The 19,521-nt window shown below is 33.4% G+C and overlaps 1 protein-coding gene across 13 annotated transcripts in view; it reads left to right on the top strand.

Moving 5' to 3' along the window:
• Positions 1-18,561, top strand: part of LOC132735150 (myosin heavy chain, striated muscle-like) — a 33,203-nt gene extending 14,642 nt beyond the window's left edge. For 5 of the 13 annotated variants that reach the window (XM_060722064.1, XM_060722063.1, XM_060722059.1 and 2 more), the window contains exons 14-31: positions 221-400; positions 580-700; positions 2,068-2,135; positions 2,961-3,048; positions 4,069-4,186; positions 4,303-4,560; positions 4,741-5,416; positions 5,628-5,773; positions 6,120-6,210; positions 9,167-9,223; positions 11,151-11,404; positions 11,710-11,788; positions 12,454-12,699; positions 13,033-13,579; positions 13,956-14,890; positions 15,114-15,314; positions 15,852-16,013; positions 17,839-18,561. In XM_060722064.1, the coding sequence (XP_060578047.1) occupies positions 221-400; positions 580-700; positions 2,068-2,135; positions 2,961-3,048; positions 4,069-4,186; positions 4,303-4,560; positions 4,741-5,416; positions 5,628-5,773; positions 6,120-6,210; positions 9,167-9,223; positions 11,151-11,404; positions 11,710-11,788; positions 12,454-12,699; positions 13,033-13,579; positions 13,956-14,890; positions 15,114-15,314; positions 15,852-16,013; positions 17,839-17,955 (4,344 nt within the window). In that variant the 3' untranslated portion in view covers positions 17,956-18,561. Of the gene's footprint in view, positions 1-220; positions 401-579; positions 701-1,657; positions 1,726-2,067; positions 2,136-2,960; positions 3,049-3,677; positions 3,766-4,068; positions 4,187-4,302; positions 4,561-4,740; positions 5,417-5,627; positions 5,774-6,119; positions 6,211-9,166; positions 9,224-11,150; positions 11,405-11,709; positions 11,789-12,453; positions 12,700-13,032; positions 13,580-13,955; positions 14,891-15,113; positions 15,315-15,851; positions 16,014-16,161; positions 16,210-16,417; positions 16,529-16,851; positions 16,927-17,838 lie in introns of all 13 variants that reach the window. The other 8 variants (XM_060722060.1, XM_060722062.1, XM_060722061.1 and 5 more) reach the window with 5 other exon arrangements.
• The last annotated feature ends 960 nt before the right edge of the window (positions 18,562-19,521 follow it).

Raw genomic sequence — 19,521 nt, 5'->3', positions numbered from 1 at the left:
AGATTTAATTTTAAATATTTTTCGAGCAAAGAATGTAGTCGCGCATAGTGCTGTATGTAATACAAAATGTACCTTGTTTATACAATAATCCAAATCAATTAACAATTATGTTGAACAATTAATGTCATTCGTTTTGGAATGTGTTAATGGTCTTGATTTTGTCGTAAGCATTTGATACCAGTATGCCTTGATATTTCTGATGATTCATTTCCTGTTTCAGCCTATGGGTATCTTGTCCATTCTTGAGGAAGAGTGCATGTTCCCTAAGGCTTCGGACAAGACATTTATGGAGAAGTTGTACACTAACCATCTTGGCAAGACTGCCATCTTCAACAAACCCGTCAAAAGCAGGAAGGGTGGTGCTGATGCCCACTTTGAACTTGGCCATTACGCTGGAGCTGTAAGTAACCCTATGATGTACATATCTAAGAGTTTCAGATTGTAACGAAATACAATTTTTAATATAAAAGACAATATATTTAACTGTATCGAATGTTTCAAATTTAATAAATATTAAAATATAACTGAAATAAAATATTCTGTGTTAGTTTCGTATTCAAAACTTTTTGTCATATATAGGTACCATACAACATCAATGGTTGGTTGGACAAGAACAAGGATCCACTGAATGAGACCGTGGTGGCTCTTCTAGAACAGTCTAAGGAAGCGCTTGTGTCAACTCTGTTTGCCCCTCCTGCAGGTAAATTCAGTTTGATAACATAACTTACATTTACATTATTTTCTTTTTGAATTTCTTTCATTTCAAATGTTATCAAAACCAGAAATTCCGTTTGAATAATTGCAGCATTCATGCATCATTGTTTGAAATTTAAATTTTGTTGTTTTAAATTAAAGCTCTGATGGTTTTATAAATAACTTTAGTTTTCCAAATATTACATTGATTTAAATAAATTATGTTTTAAATTAATTTTATAAATGCAATGCAAAAAGAATTGATTTTAGTGAATTTTGAATATAATTCGTCACATGTCGTATTTAGAAGAAGAATCAGCACAGCGTAAACGTGGCTCGAACTTTTTGACTCTGTCAAGGTCATATAGGGTAAATGATGACAATTTCTTTTACCTGTTTTCCAAAGCTTAGTGCTAGGTGAAGTAAAAACATAGACAAAAAAGCAAATCCCTTTCTATAATACTGTATCACACCCATATATACTTCCACTTTTGTATCGTGAGAACAAAACATGAAATGTGTAGCAAATTTAAAAAGTTCAAACCCGTAGAAAGCCAAGCATCGGTAACGTAGCATAAGTAAAGTTCGGCAATAAATCACATATGTATAGTACTAAGCTAACAGCAATTCTTTTAAGAAGCCATCTCGTATAATTTACTTCCTTCAGAAACTTTTCCTTCAGATTTATATTTCATGTCTGTGTGTTTTACATTTTCAGGTTCATAAACTGTTTGTGCACTATACTATTTTGCTCCTTTTCGTGTGAAATGTTTGTTTTGTTGTATTTCTTGTTTTAGTTTTGTTTCTGTTTTGCTCTTTATAAAAATTACCTTACTTGAGAAAAAACCTGAATAAATGTCATTTTATTAGGTATTTTATCACCTCATTCCCCCTCGCCAATTTCTTTACCTTACCTCTAATTTTTGTTTTGTTTCTTTTGTAATTTTTCCCCTTTACTCTTTAGCCTCGTCTATGGCTGCGACGAAAAAGCACAAATCTGCTGCTTTCCAAACCCTTTCTGCAATCCACAAGGTAACGACTGATTGCACGGCTGAATTCTGCTTTACATAATAAAACAAACTTGGCTTTAATAATTAGCTTGATAACTTGCAACATGCTTTGTGTACTTCAACAACGATAGAGTGCCGTGCTGTCCTGATGTAACAACAACGTTTATTTGTTGTGAAACGCTTAACAGTATTATGCTTTTTGTCACAGGTTCTTAGTCATTGCAGGTAAAATATTGCCTCTGTGCTGATGGATGTATGCTGCTATTGACAGAATATAATGTATATTGACTAGTTTGTTGCTACCATTATATCTATATTAAATATATGGTACATGATATATTTTACTAAAACTTTGTTTCATAAGCTGATGCGGCCGCTTCTACAAAGAAAAAGAAGTCATCTTCCTTTCAAACAATTTCCGCAACGCATAAGGTAAAGGCGTAGGGAATGTTAGATATAAATGTTGTTAGAAAACCCCTTTTATATCAATTTATTTTACTCCATATTTTTGAAATATCCCTACTATTACCCTTTTCCCCATCCATTTTAACTATGCATATGCTTTAAACACGAAATTACGCTTTTTTGCAGTTCTCCCACTTTTTAAGTAAGTAATATTTCAGAAAAAAAAATCTTACGCTTAAAGATTTGATTTAAACTTAAAACACATTATTTTTTATGCTTGATACCCTTCAGTATTTTCGACATTTAACTAAAGCCTAAAGTAAATTGTTTGCATGTTAATGTACAAAAACACCGCTAACATGTGTAACATATATGTTATAACATAAACTACCAATTTGTGTTTTTTTGTTTCAGCAGGTTAAATTTTTACGATATTAATTTATGTTTCAGAGCTTTAACGATTAATATAAAAATTCTAAATATTTAATGTAAAGAAAATTGAGTTCACATGAACAGTCGATTCCTTATCGATAATTAAAAAAGATAATAATTATATGATAAATGAGTGGAATTGTAAATGTATTTAATTATCTCAAATATTTGCTGAAATTTCAAAAACAGTGTAAGAGTCATTATTTTTTATATTTTCATTCATAAAGTATAAAGTTTAGATCTACATTTATTCATTATAGTAGATCTATATGTTTTGATGTTAATTATTGTAAAAAGAGTACTGTATATAATTTATGGATTCTACATGTATATTTAATGTTGTCGAAGCTTACGAAACATGTGCTTGTTATATTAATGTCAACATATAATGCTTGCTGTATTTCAAATGATTCATTGTAGGAATCTCTGAACAAGCTCATGAAGAACTTGTATACAACTCACCCTCACTTCGTGCGTTGTATTATTCCCAACGAGACAAAGACGCCAGGTAATTATGACGTCATGAATATGTGACGTAGTTTGCGGATGACAACATCTCAAGCTATGCGTGCAGTGATTACCCTAACCTCAACCTACAAACATCAATAACACACTCTTGCATGAAATTACAGGTCTCAAGCAGTTCGGCGAGCATGGTCCTACATCGAGAGAATTAAGCCTACACCAAACACTCAGCCAACGGCACTTGTTACTAACACCAAATTAATCACACTTTTACTTAGAATTAATCACCCCTCTTATTTAGAAAACGTTTCACATGTTACGCACCCTACCTTACCCCAACTGAGTTTTCTTTTTTATATTAGCTGCACCTAGCGAATATGACAGTTTAACATGTGGTTGGATTTTATATAAGGGTTTTGATACAATTCATGGCCTCATGTTATATTTACTCGTAAATTAATAACTTTAGATGTTAGAAAAGTATGAAGAATAAGACGAAAAGAAACATTTAACCCGATTGCATTTAGATGATTTGTGTATATTTCTTTAATTTTAATAAAACTGTGCTTTTGAAAACTTACATTTGGCCTTAAAATCCAATCATTTGGCTGTCAGGGTTTTAATATTTAATTTACTCCATGCATGTTTGAATTCCTCGTTTGTTTTTCTTAGGAGTCTCTCAATAGATTGATGAAACATCTTGGTAATACATCAGCACATTTCGTTCGTTGCATTATTCCAAATGAACAAAAGGCTCCGGGTAAGTCTCAAATGTTGTGATGGGTCGACAACTTCATTTGTTGAGTTATCTCAACCTCATTAAGGTTGCTAAGGTGATAGTTTCAATTATCGATACCCATTTCCACACAAAAGTCCAATTAGAGACACACAGTTATTTTATAAAATCATATTTGACATCTCTTTTATTGATGTAAAGCTTATATTTGAAAATAAGACATCAAAATTATTTAAAAAATGTGTTCGGATTTCGGATTGACATATAAGATGCCTTAAAAATGTGTATAACTCAATCATAAATCAACAATTCCGTTCCATTTTATAGGTGTGATTGATGCTCCACTTGTACTCAACCAGCTGAAATGTAACGGTGTACTTGAAGGTATCCGTATCTGCAGAAAAGGCTTCCCCAACAGGATTATCTACTCAGAATTCAAGCAGAGGTCAGTATCATGATGCAATAAAACTTAAGTCCTATAAATTGATCCAACACTTTTTGAGCCTACTGAAATTGATCTAAATTTTTATCAAAAGTGATGTTGACTTTTAATTATTTCAGATACTCAATCCTGGCCCCTAACGCTATTCCCCAAGGTTTTGTTGATGGAAAGCAGGTCACTGACAAAATATTGACAGCACTTCAGATGGACCCTAATGAATACCGTCTTGGATCCACAAAAGTCTTCTTTAAAGCTGGTGTGCTTGGTATGCTTGAAGACATGCGTGATGAACGTCTCTCAAAGATTATCTCCCTCTTCCAGGCTCATATTAGAGGTTACCTCATGCGAAGACAATACAAGAAACTTCAAGACCAGAGGTAATTTCATATGTTAAGAAAAAACTTATTTTAACCTTAAGTAAACTATTAAGTACAATGTAATTCTTTTCACAGTACAATGTAGTTCTTTTCACACAAACTTTCATTCTTAATTGAAATCAAAACGAATAGAAATTCGAAATGAAAACTTATTCATGATATGATTGTTCGTGTTTGCAGAATTGGTTTATCCGTTATCCAAAGAAACATCAGAAAGTGGATGGTTCTCAGAAACTGGCAATGGTGGAAACTTTACACCAAGGTCAAGCCCCTTCTCAACGTGGCTCGTGCCGAGGATGAGATGAGAAAGAAGGAAGAAGAGCTCGAGAAAACCAAGGCTGAATTGGCAAAGGTCGAGAAAATCAAGAAGGAATTGGAAGAACAGAATGTAACACTTCTCCAGCAGAAGAATGACATGTATCTTCAGTTACAAGCTGAACAAGATACATTGATTGATGCTGAGGAAAAGATCGAGCGACTTATCCAACAGAAAGCTGACTTTGAACAGCAGCTGAAAGACCTGGAAGAAAGGCTCCTTGATGAGGAAGATGCCGCTGCTGAACTTGAATCTGTTAAGAGGAAAATGGAACAAGAGGCTGTAGAACTAAAGAAGGACATTGAAGATCTCGAAACAGCTCTTGCAAAGGCTGAAACTGAAAAGACCACAAAGGACAATCAAATCAAAACTTTACAAGATGAAATGGCACAGCAAGATGAACAAATTGCTAAGTTATCAAAAGAAAAGAAAAACATGGATGAACAACAAAAGAGAACCGAGGAAGCTCTCCGTGCTGAAGAAGACAAGGTTAACAACCTCACAAGAATCAAGGGAAAACTAGAGGCAACCCTTGACGAGGTAATTTGAATTTACAAAAATAACTACCTGACTACATGTCTAGATATTAACTCAATTATTATTTCTATAATAATGAGATGTAATCATAATTGATGATTTATTGCTATTAACAGTTTTTATCTTTGTACAAACGTAAAATGACATTTTCAGACAAAAATATCAAAACAAATAGGAGAATTTGTTTCATAACAATTAATGGTATTCATTTTAGCTTGAAGACAACCTTGAGCGTGAGAAGAAGGTCCGTGCTGATGTTGAAAAGGCAAAGAGAAAGGTAGAGCAAGACCTTAAATCCACACAGGAAACTGTTGAAGATCTTGAACGTGTAAAGAGAGATCTTGAAGAAAATGTCAGGAGGTAATTCAAATAAACATCTACTTTGCTTACTGTTGTTTGTATAATTACAATGCTATGTCCATAAATCTATCATGACTTTGTAAAATATCACTTTTTTGTGAATTATGTGAATGTTTTCATGAAATGTTTTCCGAAAAAGTTAAACTTCTCCATTCCTTGCAGTAGTTGTTATTTTTAGTTTCTTAATCTATTTTTAATGTATCTATATAGATTTCTACTCGGTATTTTTAAACACGGCTAGTACGTCCCGCTGAAATGCCGTTTATATTATGGGCATGCATGCAAACATTGAAACATCTTTAAAATATCTTGTTTAATTAGTTTTATGATTTAATGAATTTTACAGGAAGGACATGGAGGTCAAGAACCTGAGCTCTAAACTTGAGGACGAACAGAGCCTTGTAGCAGCACTCCAAAGAAAGATTAAGGAACTTCAGGTAACACTGCCTTGTTGATAAATAAAGCTCTATTATTTTTTCATAATACTATTTTATTGCAATATGTATCTATATGTATCCATTATTCTATAAACTTTTTATTCAGCACTTTTGATATTAATGTGACAAAAACATTGACATCTCTTATAACTTTTACATTTATATTCAAACTTACGTTTTATATTAGTAAAATACATGACAACACATTTGTTCTGGAGAAAATGAAATTTGTATCGCAGAAACTCTTAAGTGAAATTTTTTTTATTGTTTTCTAAGTTTCATCATAAAAAGCAAAACGGTATTTTTCATATACATGTAGTTTTTATTGTTATTATTTTGTAAAATAATCCCAGCCATCTATTAAAGGGAAGCCTTCCTGTTTTCAAATATTTTCTGTAACAATCATCTTAAATACAATAATTACTCACGTTTATTGCCAACCTGCATTCTGTTTGAAATGCTAATTACTTATTTCTGTATGCTTGTAATCATAGCTGTTACACGCCTTAAATCTTTTTCTCAAGTAAATCAACATTCTTGATAAATATTCAAAGGTATGATAACATATAACTTTTGCTCAACAACAACACGTTTCTATAGCACGTTTCCAAGGCCGTCTGAAAGCTTTAAAATGTCAGTAAACATCAAAAGGTACAACCAAGTTTTTAGAATAATGCTGATGCTGCAAGCCCCCTAAAGCTTTGCAATTCGAAAGTACTAGACATCTGCAACAACTAATGTCAAACTAATTTTCAGACAATGTTGTTTATCAAATATTTTATCATTGCTTGGAAATAAGCCTATCTTTTCTGGCACTGATCCAGAAAATAAAGGTTATTGTTGCCTCGTTCCTTTTAAAGAATCTTTTTGGCATTACTCACATTATTAAGCTGATACCTGTGTGTAGTTCACCGAGAGGTTTTGTTAATCTATAAATAAGTTCTACCTGATAGGTGCTAGTGAGGTATTTCCTATACGTATAGTATAAAGCACACGTTACTTCCGCCTCCTTCCTTCCTGGTTCTGTCGATAGTCACATGTGAAGTGGTTGTTGTTGCCAGTTGTTTCTTAGATAAAGGATAGCTGCACATTCGTCTTGGCCTTCGATGTTGCACTTTAGTTAGAATACAGTCACGTGACCTTTTGTTTCGGAAATCAGGCGGATTTTTATTTGGATTCTACCTCGTCAAAAATCATAGGAATTTAATTTTTGATTTTAGTTTTATAGTTTTATTTCGGATAGTACTAAGTTATAATTCGAAATGGCGGATACTGAAGTCGTTACGCAGGAAACATCTGAGACAACAACAATTAAAACAGAAATAAGTTCGGCACCACCCAAAGAAGAAACGGTCACTGCCGTAACAGAGAAGATAACTGTTAAGAAATCGCCGAAACCATCTCCTGCTACAACTGTTGCCAATGCGCCAGCCCCTGCACCTAAACCTTCCGGTACTGAAACGTATACAAAATCCGTGAAAAAATCCTCATCAGACTATTCAAGCTACAAAAGCGGTAGTTCTAAGCGGCAAACGTTTCGAGAATATGTAGACACCAATAGACTGTTGAGCGATTTGAGTAGGGATTATAGAGGTACGAGTCCAGCGGTATTAGAAAATATCGCAACTCATCCAGCATTATATAGCAAACAATATATGCCTGACAGATACCGTCCAACTTTGAGCGCAAGAAGTAGGAAGGTTATTCGTGATGCTGAAGATTTGGCTCTAGTTACTCCTGGACTGAAACATATGCTAGAAGTACAGTATCATATATGGCTGTGTTTTTTTCTGTCTGTTTGCTTCGCTTCGATGTGATTTGTGCTCTTCTAACTGCTCGTGCAATTTAATTTGTTAAACGCTTAATGCTCGAACGTTCATGCAGAATAATATAAATGATAATGTTCAATGCTTTATTTCAAAAGCTCTATGGGATAGCTAACTTTCTGAACTATTCTGCTAAGCAAATAAACAAAGTTATAGTCTAACAAGCTGCAAATTGAAGCTGCTGCGAGAAACGGATTCCAGCGTCTATAGCTTGACTGAGTAAATGTTGCTTAAAGATAGTTCGGCATGACATTTGTGGACATGTTATAATTGACTTTTCCGTGATGCTAGTTCTTTGATCTTGTTAGATAGGAAATACTGTATAATTGCAGGTAATTGTCATTTTATCGTTGCACGATGTATGTACAGTGAAGAATGTATAGAAGAATATGTTTCCTTGTCCAAAATTTAAGCTGTTTTCGGCTAGATATAAGTTTAATACATGTGGGATAATTAATTTTGTGTCGACTATTTGTTTCTTTGCATGTGTAATTAATTATGTATCGGCTTTCAACTGTGTTTTGATGGGTTTTGTGAAGCTCAGGTAGACTAATTAACATTTATTATAGTATTTGAAAGTGATTATGAATTCCAATTAGCATTCCAACCGATAGATTTTGAGGTAGGCATGAAATTCCAGTAGAGATAAAATTTCAGCACTTTCTAGAATTTGATTGGTTCATGTTTCTGACTGCTAGAGATTTTACATGAGAGCGTGACTCACAACTCAGATATTCCTAAGAGTTTCAAGAAGTTTATTACTTCTGAAGTAAATATTTCGAAGGGCTTGAACAGACTTAGGCACGAAGGCTTCCTCATCTTAAATTTTCGACTTTAAAATATTTCGATAAAAACTGGGATTTATGTTAAATTAAAAATATCAATTCCGATTTTTACATTCTGTGATACTAAATTCATGTGATATTGAACTTTGCTGTTGTATTATTGTCTTTATATACGGACTTGTTTGGTTTTAAACAAATCATTTGGTGAAAAAGAGAGGTTTACATTGTGAGTTAGTCACATTTTGATTAACTGTAAGAATTCACTTGGGAACAAATAAATCATTCCATATTGTCTTGATATATTTTATATAAACTGCTACAATGCCCTCTGACATGGTATTACAGGCCCGCATTGAGGAACTGGAAGAGGAACTCGAGGCCGAAAGAGCTGCCAGAGCAAAGGTAAGCATAGTTGTTATACTAATATTAATATTTAATATTTTTTTGCCCAAGTATGATAAAATTCATCATAATTTCATATTAGTTCGGTATATTTCGCCTATTTTAGCAAATTACGCAATTAAGTACTAGTAAGTGTCGAATGAAACAAGAATGATGAGACATTCTGAATAAATATAAGATACGGAAAGTGGCGAAGTTTGTCGACTTTATTCTAATTATTTGATTGATTGAATGGCTAAGGGAAATAAAAGCACTTTTGCCATAAATAGCTGTAACCTAGTATATTCAAACATTTTTTTTTAATTTGGATATAAGTCAAATTAAAATTCAAGTAAACATCATAGGTTTAAAACTCAGTATGTCATCAACGGGTTGATGATAGGAAAATAATATTGCATTTATTCATTGTTATATGAAGAATCTTTTATTTGCATTAACATCTTACGAGCGTTAAGAACTTTATAAACAAAATTAATATAATCATTATTGTGCATCATTTAATATTTAAACATAACTAAACGAAATTTATAACATAAACAAGTTCTTATACGAATTTTCTAACGATTTACAACCGGGCACCTTTATTACTCGATTCTTATCATGTTTGTTTTAGTAAGTTGAAATATTACTTGGGATATTGCAATTAATTTTGACATTTTTATCCTTGTTTAATCATTAGTATACTTTATTTAATCTGAGTATGTGTAGTCATCCATTTAATGCAGATGCAATTTATAATGCAGATAACATCTGTCGGGAAGGAATTTCTGCTGTATAAAAAAAAGTTCTTAGATTCAACATTTTATAGATACGTTACCATGGTTATGAAGCGTTCTTGATTTCAGTACTGTACAAACATCAACACTACCTGCACCTTCTAGTCTTAATAAGTCATTAACTGTCAGATTGAGATAAGATAAATAAAAGATTAGCGGTTTTGTTTGAAGTTGTTTTCCCAGAACAAGATTATCTTGAAATGAAACCTGTTCATGAATTTATTTTCATATTATATGAAGCTAGGTGAAACGGTATATACATTTAGACGGCATTATGTTTAAGACATTCTAAACTACATATTACATGTTTTACAATTTCATTATAACATTGATTATAACATACCTTAATCGTACCCATATCGTTAATAAAATTCCATTTAAAAACGGCACTTTTTATTAATTTCTTAATTGTAAGTTAAATCTTATATAGGTATACATAAGTTTTATTAACTTTTAGAATTGTGATAAATCTAATAAAAGTTTCTGGGTGCCTGTCATTTGTTTTTATTCCACTTGTGAATGTATGAAAAAATATCGAATTTCAAAATATTGTTTACTAAGAGAAAGTAAAAAAAAAATGAGATCGTTCTTATCATGAAAACTTAAGTAAGAAATTTTACAATGAAACTAAGGTATTCTTTAAAGTCATGCCATATAGACAGCTTAATCGTTAAAATAAATACAAAATTATTAATGATATATGTTGTTAAAGGAACTTTACTGAGGTCCGAAGGCTTAAATTAAAAAATTGGAATTCTGACATAAATCAACAGGGGCACTATATATACGGAAAAATATACGAAATATGATAAAAAAATATACTCATAATTTAAATGAAAAACATTTTTTTTGTTGCTTATTTGATTTAAAAGCTTTAAAAAAACTCATTTTTGCACAGTTAAAATGATTGTTCTGCAAAATTGAATTGAGCCAATGACGTAATATTTTGCACGCATGTTATTAAATGCTCCAAACTTACATAAAAGTGTTATAAACATATTCCAGTCCGGTCTTGTCAAAACACTCTGTGCATTCCTTTTAGAATAAAACTGACATATGATTTATAATGTAATAAATATTTCAATAAATATTATGATGCTCTATTTTTAAAAATGAATTAGTCTACATTATACCTCCTTCGTAATTTTAAGGTTGAGAAACAGAGAGCTGAACTAAACCGTGAACTTGAAGAGCTGAGTGAACGTCTTGATGAAGCTGGTGGTGCAACCTCAGCTCAGGTTGAGCTTAATAAGAAACGTGAACAGGAACTTCTCAAGCTCAGACGTGACCTCGAGGAGCAGAGTCTTCAGCATGAAGGTCAAATCAGTGCACTCCGCAAGAAGGCCCAGGATGCTAGTAATGAAATGGCTGACCAAATTGACCAGCTACAGAAAATGAAACAAAAGTTAGTTTAATAAATCACGTCAACTTGTTACATATAATATCTATAGATGCACAGTGAAATTTACCATATATAATATATCTTTGTCGATGTTTTGCCATACATTTTGCTAAGTAAAAGAATAACTAAAAGAAGAAAATTGCATAGCATAAACTTTGAAGTTTTGAAATCATGGAAATAATATTACATAAATAAATTTTGATAGATGCCTGCTATTAAATCAAAATGATGATTTGTTATAGATTTGTGGGTTACAAAATACTGTTTTGCTTTTAGATTGAAATACACGTAATGTCACCTTATTTCAGAGTTGATAAAGAAAAACAACAATTCAAGGGAGAAATTGAAGATTTGCACGCACAAATTGAACACATTTCAAAGAACAGGGTAAATTTCTTCACGTGTTGGCATCTGCACGTGCATGTTAAAATATTGTCTAATTTATTTCAGATTCACATTTTCAAATGATGCTGAAGTCAACAAACACTTATATAAAAGCTCTTTTTTTCCAATGACCCTTTTCATCAACATGACCATTACGTTTTACAACACCATAACATGCATGATAAAGTTTTCAGGTCCAGAGTGCGAGAAGAGCAAAAGATGATATATTTTAACATAAGCCTGTTTTATTATCATAAAATAACTCGTATGCTTTGCATGTTAATCATTTCACAATTTGCATGATTGACAGATTAGAAAAGGATCGACTCGATTTACATTTAGAATGCGAAGACTTACTGCTAGGTCTTGAACAAGCTGAGAAATTCAGGGTATACATACTAATGTACATAGTTTTTCTTATGCCATATTTCTCTATAATATTATAGGTAGTTATATTTCAACTTTATTAAAGCATGTATAAAAATAAATTGATCATTAACGTAATTGATATTGAAATTTTATAATAACAATAAAATGATAATAACTATGATTAGCGATTTGGTGATGATGATGAAACAGTTAGTTTTTAACTTGAACGAAGACATCACTAATTATTCACTCTCTTTTTAATTCATAAATACGTTCTTTCATACATATATCTTTTACAGGGTATGTCAGAAAAGATGTCCAAGCAAGTCCAAGCACAGATAGACGAGCTGAATGCTCGTCTTGAGGAAAGTGCGCGTACCATTCAGGACCTCCAGGGCCAGAAAGCAAGAGTACAAAATGAGAATGTTGACCTTACCAGACAGCTTGAGGACTCTGAAAGCCGTGTGAACCAGCTCAACAAAGAACGCCAAGCCCTTCTTCAACAACTCGAGGAAGCCAAACGCAGCCTTGAGGAAGAAACAAGGGTAGGTTTTGTAATATAATGAATACATGTCAATCTTTTGAACTTTCATTCGACATTGTGACCAAAGCACTAAGAAATAATGGCATGACAAGTGACATGACTTCGTTAAATTTTTCAATATAGTATTGTTCTTATTATTATTTGACTATTCTCACTGCTGGTACAAGAAAACTATAATAGATTCTTTGCAAGTGCATATATATTTATTTGTGTTTATATTCATTTCAAAGCATTTAAACTACAAAGTCAAAGAATGAGAATTAAGTTAAATTTCTTCTGTTAAATTTGTTCTGCGGTAAACTCAATTGGTTTCACAATAACACCTTTCTTTCAGGCTCGCCAAAAGATGCAGAGCGATATCCGAAATCTCACTTCAGACCTCGACTCCGCCAGAGAACAACTTGAGGAAGAAATTGAATCTAAGGGTGACATGCAGAGGCAGTTGTCAAGAGCCAACGCTGAAGCTCAACAATGGCGTGTTAAATATGAAAGCGAGGGTATGTCCCGCGCTGAGGAACTCGAAGAAGCTAAACGTAAGCTTCAGGCCAAACTTCAAGAGGCTGAACAAGTTGCTGAATCAGCAAACGCCAAGGTCAGTCAGCTTGAGAAGACAAAGAGCAGACTTTCTGGAGAACTCGAGGACCTTATGATCGATGTAGACAGGGCTAATGCTAATGCCAACAATCTAGAAAAGAAACAGCGAGGCTTCGACAAAACAATTGCTGAATGGGAAGCACGTGTCCGTGACCTCCAGACCGAGCTTGAGAATGCACAGAAGGAAGCCCGAAGCTATTCAGCTGAGTTGTACCGAACAAAGGCTCAGGCGGAGGAAGCAAATGATACCATTGATTCTCTGAAGAGAGAAAATAAGAACTTAGCCGGTATGTTCAATTTTTGTTGCGCTCATACTTTACAATATCCCTTCCAATATCTGTATACAATTGTTTAAAATATTTGTTTAGGAAAAAGCCATAGTTCTAGATATAACGTAATTTGTACAAACTTAATTGGCATTTGTCCATCAAGAAAGAAAGCTTATTATTCATGTCATACGATGTTTTAGGGGAGATGAAAATAACGACATAAGTACAGTTAAAGTCAATTTCTATCATTTGTTTACCTTTTTAATTTGCGGTTTTCTGTAGTAGGAAAAATTCAATACAAAATTCACACCATCCATCTTAATTTTCATGACAGTACACTATACTGATATCAAAAATAACACATTAACTAATTTAAATTAATGCATGCTTTCAGATGAAATCCACGAACTCACCGACCAGTTGTCAGAAGGAGGTAGAAGCGTCCATGAAGTAGAAAAGGCACGTCGACGCCTTGAAATGGAAAAGGAGGAATTACAAGCAGCACTTGAAGAAGCAGAGTCCGCCCTTGAGCAAGAAGAGGCTAAAGTGTCGCGTGCTCAACTTGAAATCGCTGCAATTCGACAGGAGATTGACAGAAGAATTGCTGAGAAAGAAGAAGAATTTGAAAACACAAGACGTAACCATCAAAGGTCTATGGATTCTATGAATGCTAGTCTTGAAGCTGAAGCAAAGGGTAAGGCTGAAGCTCTTAGAATTCGTAAGAAGCTTGAGCAAGACATAAATGAACTTGAAGTTGCCCTTGATGGAGCAAATCGTGGTAGAGTTGACATGGAAAAGAACTGTAAGAGATTACAAGAACAGGCCAGAGAACTCCAGAGCACCATTGAAGAAGAGCAGCGTAACACACAAGAGGCTCGCGAAGCTTACAATATGGCTGAACGTCGTGTAGCTGTTGTCCAAGGTGAATGCGAGGAAATCCGATCAGCTCTTGAATCTGCCGAAAGAGGGCGAAAGGCGGCCGAAAATGAACTCATAGACACTAATGATCGCGTCAACGAACTGTCCGCTCAAGTGCAATCTCTTGGAGGCCAGAAGAGAAAACTGGAAGGAGACATTGCTGCCATGCAAGGTGATCTTGAGGAGATGAACAACGAAGTAAGAGGTGCTGATGAGAGAGCAAAGAAGTCTATTGCTGATGCAGCCCGTCTTGCTGATGAGCTCCGCGCTGAACAAGAGCATGGATCACAGGTTGAGAAGATGCGCAAAGCCCTTGAACAACAAATCAAAGAGCTGACAGTTCGTCTTGATGAAGCTGAAGCACAGGCTCTCAAGGGTGGAAAGAAGTTGATTGCCAAGTTGGAAACAAGAGTAAGTAAATATTACAAACATGTTTTTAACCATCATAAATTCATCATATCGGATAAGGCATAAGATAGATGCCGTGCTTAATCGATTTGAACAAAAATGTATACGATCAATATAAAACTCCTAGATAAAAATTAATAATGTTTTAATCCATAAATAAAGTATGTCAATGTGAAGAGGGTTTTCATTTATTTTTTAATTTAACACCAATAACATTCCCCTTTAGGTACGTGAACTCGAAACTGAGTATGACAATGAGCAGAGGCGCCATGCTGAGACGCAGAAAAACATGCGCAAGGCTGACCGCCGCCTCAAAGAACTGGCCTTCCAAGCTGATGAAGATAGGAAGAACCAGGAGCGCTTACAGGAACTTATTGACAAACTTCAGAATAAGATCAAAACATACAAACGACAGGTCGAAGAGGCTGTAAGTATTCTATGATCGGTTATTTAAACTGTTTAAATAATTCAATTTATTTCATTGTAATATTTTATTGCACTGTTACTATCGTGCAAATTGACGCAAAGCTTACGGTTTTTTTAATTGTAACTATAAAATGTAAATTGACTTTGGAGATGTTTTGTAGTTGATATTTTAAATATCATTTTATCACATGACGTCGCTCTTGTTTTCAATGTTGAACATGTATAAGCATTACGTATTTCTTAATATTACATACTTTTCATATATAAAAGTAACCCACCAAGCTTTGATTTATAACGTTGTTCGGCGATACCTGTTTTCTTACTATAAATTATTATTAATAACCTGCAATAAATCCGTCCCAGAAATGTTAAAAAAATTGCCACATGCTAAATTAAGAGTCACTTTTTTATATGCAAGGTCTTAAATAAAAGTCAGAATACATTTTCATGAAACCAATGGATGATAAGAAATTATAAATCGTGTAATGATATTTGTTCCATTTATTGTTTGGACATGGTTTTACATATTTGCCTACAGGAGGAAGTTGCTGCCATTAACCTCGCTAAATACCGCAAGGTTCAGAATGAATTGGAGGACGCTGAGGAACGCGCTGATTCCGCCGAGAACTCCCTGCAGAAACTGCGCGTGAAGAACCGCAGCTCTGTATCCGCATCACGCACAAGTGCTAGCCCTGCTGGTGTAAGTATTATACCCATTATAAAGTCAGTTAGGTTATAACCAATCCTTCACTTGTTTAGAATATTGATAAGTTTATTTAAATCAATTATGCAACTGTTTAAATTAAGCAATTTTTTACACATTTGACAAACGTATTCCACAATTTCAGATTAAGAAATAAAAGCCATTTTCATCTGCTTAGACTTGAATGTAGCAGGTAATAGCAGGAAAATGTTGTCAACCCTTTTGACACTGAACAGACTTACACTGTTGGAAATATATTTACTAAACCAAAGTTGAAATAATACTTGTTGTTCATGTTATGGACCACACTAGAAATAGTTTAGTAGTCTATTTCAGTAGTTTCCTGAATGCGTAAAAGTTATACATACAAAAACATGTTTTCAATATGAAAATATATTTAGGGCGGTGCTTCAATGACTCCGTTATCTGCGGCCATGGCTAAGGCAGAAAGAATGAGAAAGGATAGGGAAAACTCTATGTATTAACTATTGGACTTTATAAGAAATTCATAGGTATCAAAAACAATTGCACTCGAAATCAGTAAACGTAGATGTGTTTCGTTCCTGTTATTTTGGAATGTGTAGGCCCGAGAAAATACTGATAAATTGTATCAATAGTTATAGAAGTGTGACTTTATTGTATATATATATATATTGGAAGTATATATAAGCATCAGGTCATATGCTGAAATATGTGATATGTTACAAAGTTTCTGTTACATTTATTTCTTTTATTTTGACAATGTATTTTAGTTAGATCGTTCGGTAGATTCATAGTTATTCTTATCTTTTCTATCTTTATACTGTATTTATCGTAATATGTATGCCTCTGTCAGGGAACTTCCTCTATTTCCATCCGGGAGAGTCACCAATTCTCAAGCAGTACACATACCTCTCATGCCGAATAAACTGTAAGTCGTGCATCAACGCTGTTGCACACAGTTTGAATGGAATGGTGTCAACTTTTGTCACAGTTTGTTTGGAGTGATGTCCCTTTCGTTGAAGTTCATCCCTACTTTAGGGCAAACGAGTTAATTAACACATGTTGAAAAAGTGTAGTGTGGCTAAAATGTTAGTTTACAAAGCATGTGGGGTCATTTAACGGGAACCATAAAATTGAACATTGGTAAATTGCAATCAAAAGCTTTCTTTGTGCAAACTTTGGAAGATAAATAACTTAAAACTTTTTGAAGTTATGTCTCCTTCAGCCCTTTTCGTTGAATGGCTTTTGTCCTACCTTTGACTTTCATTCTACCTGTTTCATTTTTTCATGAAGGATATTGTGAAAGAAATAACTACATTGTGAATGTCTAACACAACATCAACTATTCATTTTTGTTTTACCTTTTGAACAGTTTATCATACCAAAAGTTTTATTAAGAGTTTATGCATGTTTTTTCTCCGGCATGAAGTTTTGTGACAAATTCAAATAGGCTAGAGTTGCAGTTTTAAAAAGGAGTACTAGTTATACAATTAAACGAAATGAATTAAAATTATGTTTTGAAAATTATGAATTATGTAGTCAGATTTTATTTTCAAGTTATAAAACCAAGAGACATTGTTCAGTTTTCAAGATGACACACATTTTCGATATACATGTATATCAAAACTGTTCTGCATTTAATATAAAAGGTAATGTACTTTAATATACAAGTATTTGACAATAACTTGAAGAGTCCTTTATTTGGAGACAAAGCGTAAAACATAACTCTGATACAATTCTAAGGACTTGCTTCTTACCGAATATTATATTTATTTTAGATACACTAGATCTACGTAAATAATGTTTGTATAAATGATAATTTTCTTTAATTTGTTTTCAGGCTGGAAATTTGTCACCATACTATAAATCTACACCAACTAGGAGCTCACATTTAGGACTTAATACATCTTATCGTTCTGTTGCATCGTCCAATGGGGGTGATGATGAAGACTTTTAAGTAAACAAATTATACTTCATCCTGTTTCTGTTCTAACTGCCATATTGGAAACGCTGTGTGTATTTCCCGCTCATACACTTAATGCATTTTTATATCGTGTGACTGTTTAGGTTAGAATCTTTAAGTAAGACGTTTATAGAGCTCTTTCAATCTTCAAACTAGACATTACATTAAAATTATGCCAAGGCGATCAAGACAACCTCGGAAGGTGATATAGACGTCTCTGTTTCTTGATTTTTACCTGACGTCATACACATGGACGATGAAATCAGGTGTGACGAGTTGATGCTGTTTTTTGTATGTTTACGCGCTATCTATTATGTATTTATATACACATATATATATAAACTATTAGTTTGTTTTGCAACAGTGGGAGACGCTGTAGGAATTCACACATCACATTGTTTGATCTCTGATGAGCGCTATCCCCGGAGCTCTCAACAGGATCATGTATGATCCCTCATTGGACTATCAAATAGCAACTTCTGTAACTACTTTAGTCTAAAACGTGTGGCGTTACTTATTTATTATCACTGTCGAACATTTACTAACAGTAATTGTTAAGTAAAGATAACTTTCTTCAAAATAAATTGCATTAGAATTGAATGGTTTTGTTGCTTTTTGTATTTCTTCCTTCATAAAACAACCGATCACTGGAACAAATCAAAACACTAAAAGTACTGGAAACGAGTCATTCGCTTGAACAGCCAAATTCAATCACAAATTATTGGTGACTTAAAAGCCGATGAGTTCCGATAGCAGTCAAATTGGAAAATGGATCGTATTAAAATGTTCATAGTTGATGAAATTACTTCATGAAAAGTCTGTCAAAATATATTGCAAAGCAATTTTGCAATTTTATTACAATACATGTCACATTCATGACATACATAGTATTAAGACTATACAAGAACTAAAGTTTTAAATTCTAAATAAACTGTTAAGTTTTCCAATGTTCATATGTGAAAAAAAAACATATGTGGATAATTCTTAATTCAGCATATTTCACCATTTTCGTGTACTTTAAAATGTTGAATACTGATTAAACCGGTGCTAGGGGCGTGGACAGTAATTTGCAGTAGTACCGCCTATGAACAGACTCAATCAAACAGAGCCTGCCACATGTTCAATTTTGCCGTTTTGGGTGTTCTTAAGAGATTATGGTTATTTCCTTTTTATTACCAGATTTAAACAAATATAACTTGAATTTTTTCGAAATGCTTCCGGTTCTGAAATATGTGTTACAACTCTTTATGATCTTGAAAGAATTTGAAAGAGATATCTGATGCAATTGTGAGCTTTGTGAGATAATCCTATACAAATGATATTTTTCCAATAAAAAAAGTATTTACGTAGCGTAAAGTTACAAGTATTCAACAAGACATTGTATGTTTAAACATCTGTCAATTAAATCAATAAATATATGAGACTTAAATGAAACTGGCAACTGCACCATGCCTCCGAGGATTGTTTAGTCGAAGTTAGAAATGTGAAAGGTTGAAACTGAACATAAAAAACATATGAGCCGCGTCACGACAAAACCAACGTAATGCGTTTGCGACCAGC

Source organism: Ruditapes philippinarum, unplaced genomic scaffold (genome assembly GCF_026571515.1).
Source record: "Ruditapes philippinarum isolate M1 unplaced genomic scaffold, ASM2657151v2 ctg555_1_1_1_1, whole genome shotgun sequence".
Classification (NCBI taxonomy): Eukaryota; Metazoa; Mollusca; class Bivalvia; order Venerida; family Veneridae; genus Ruditapes; species Ruditapes philippinarum.
This window is presented reverse-complemented; position numbering and strand designations above follow the sequence as displayed.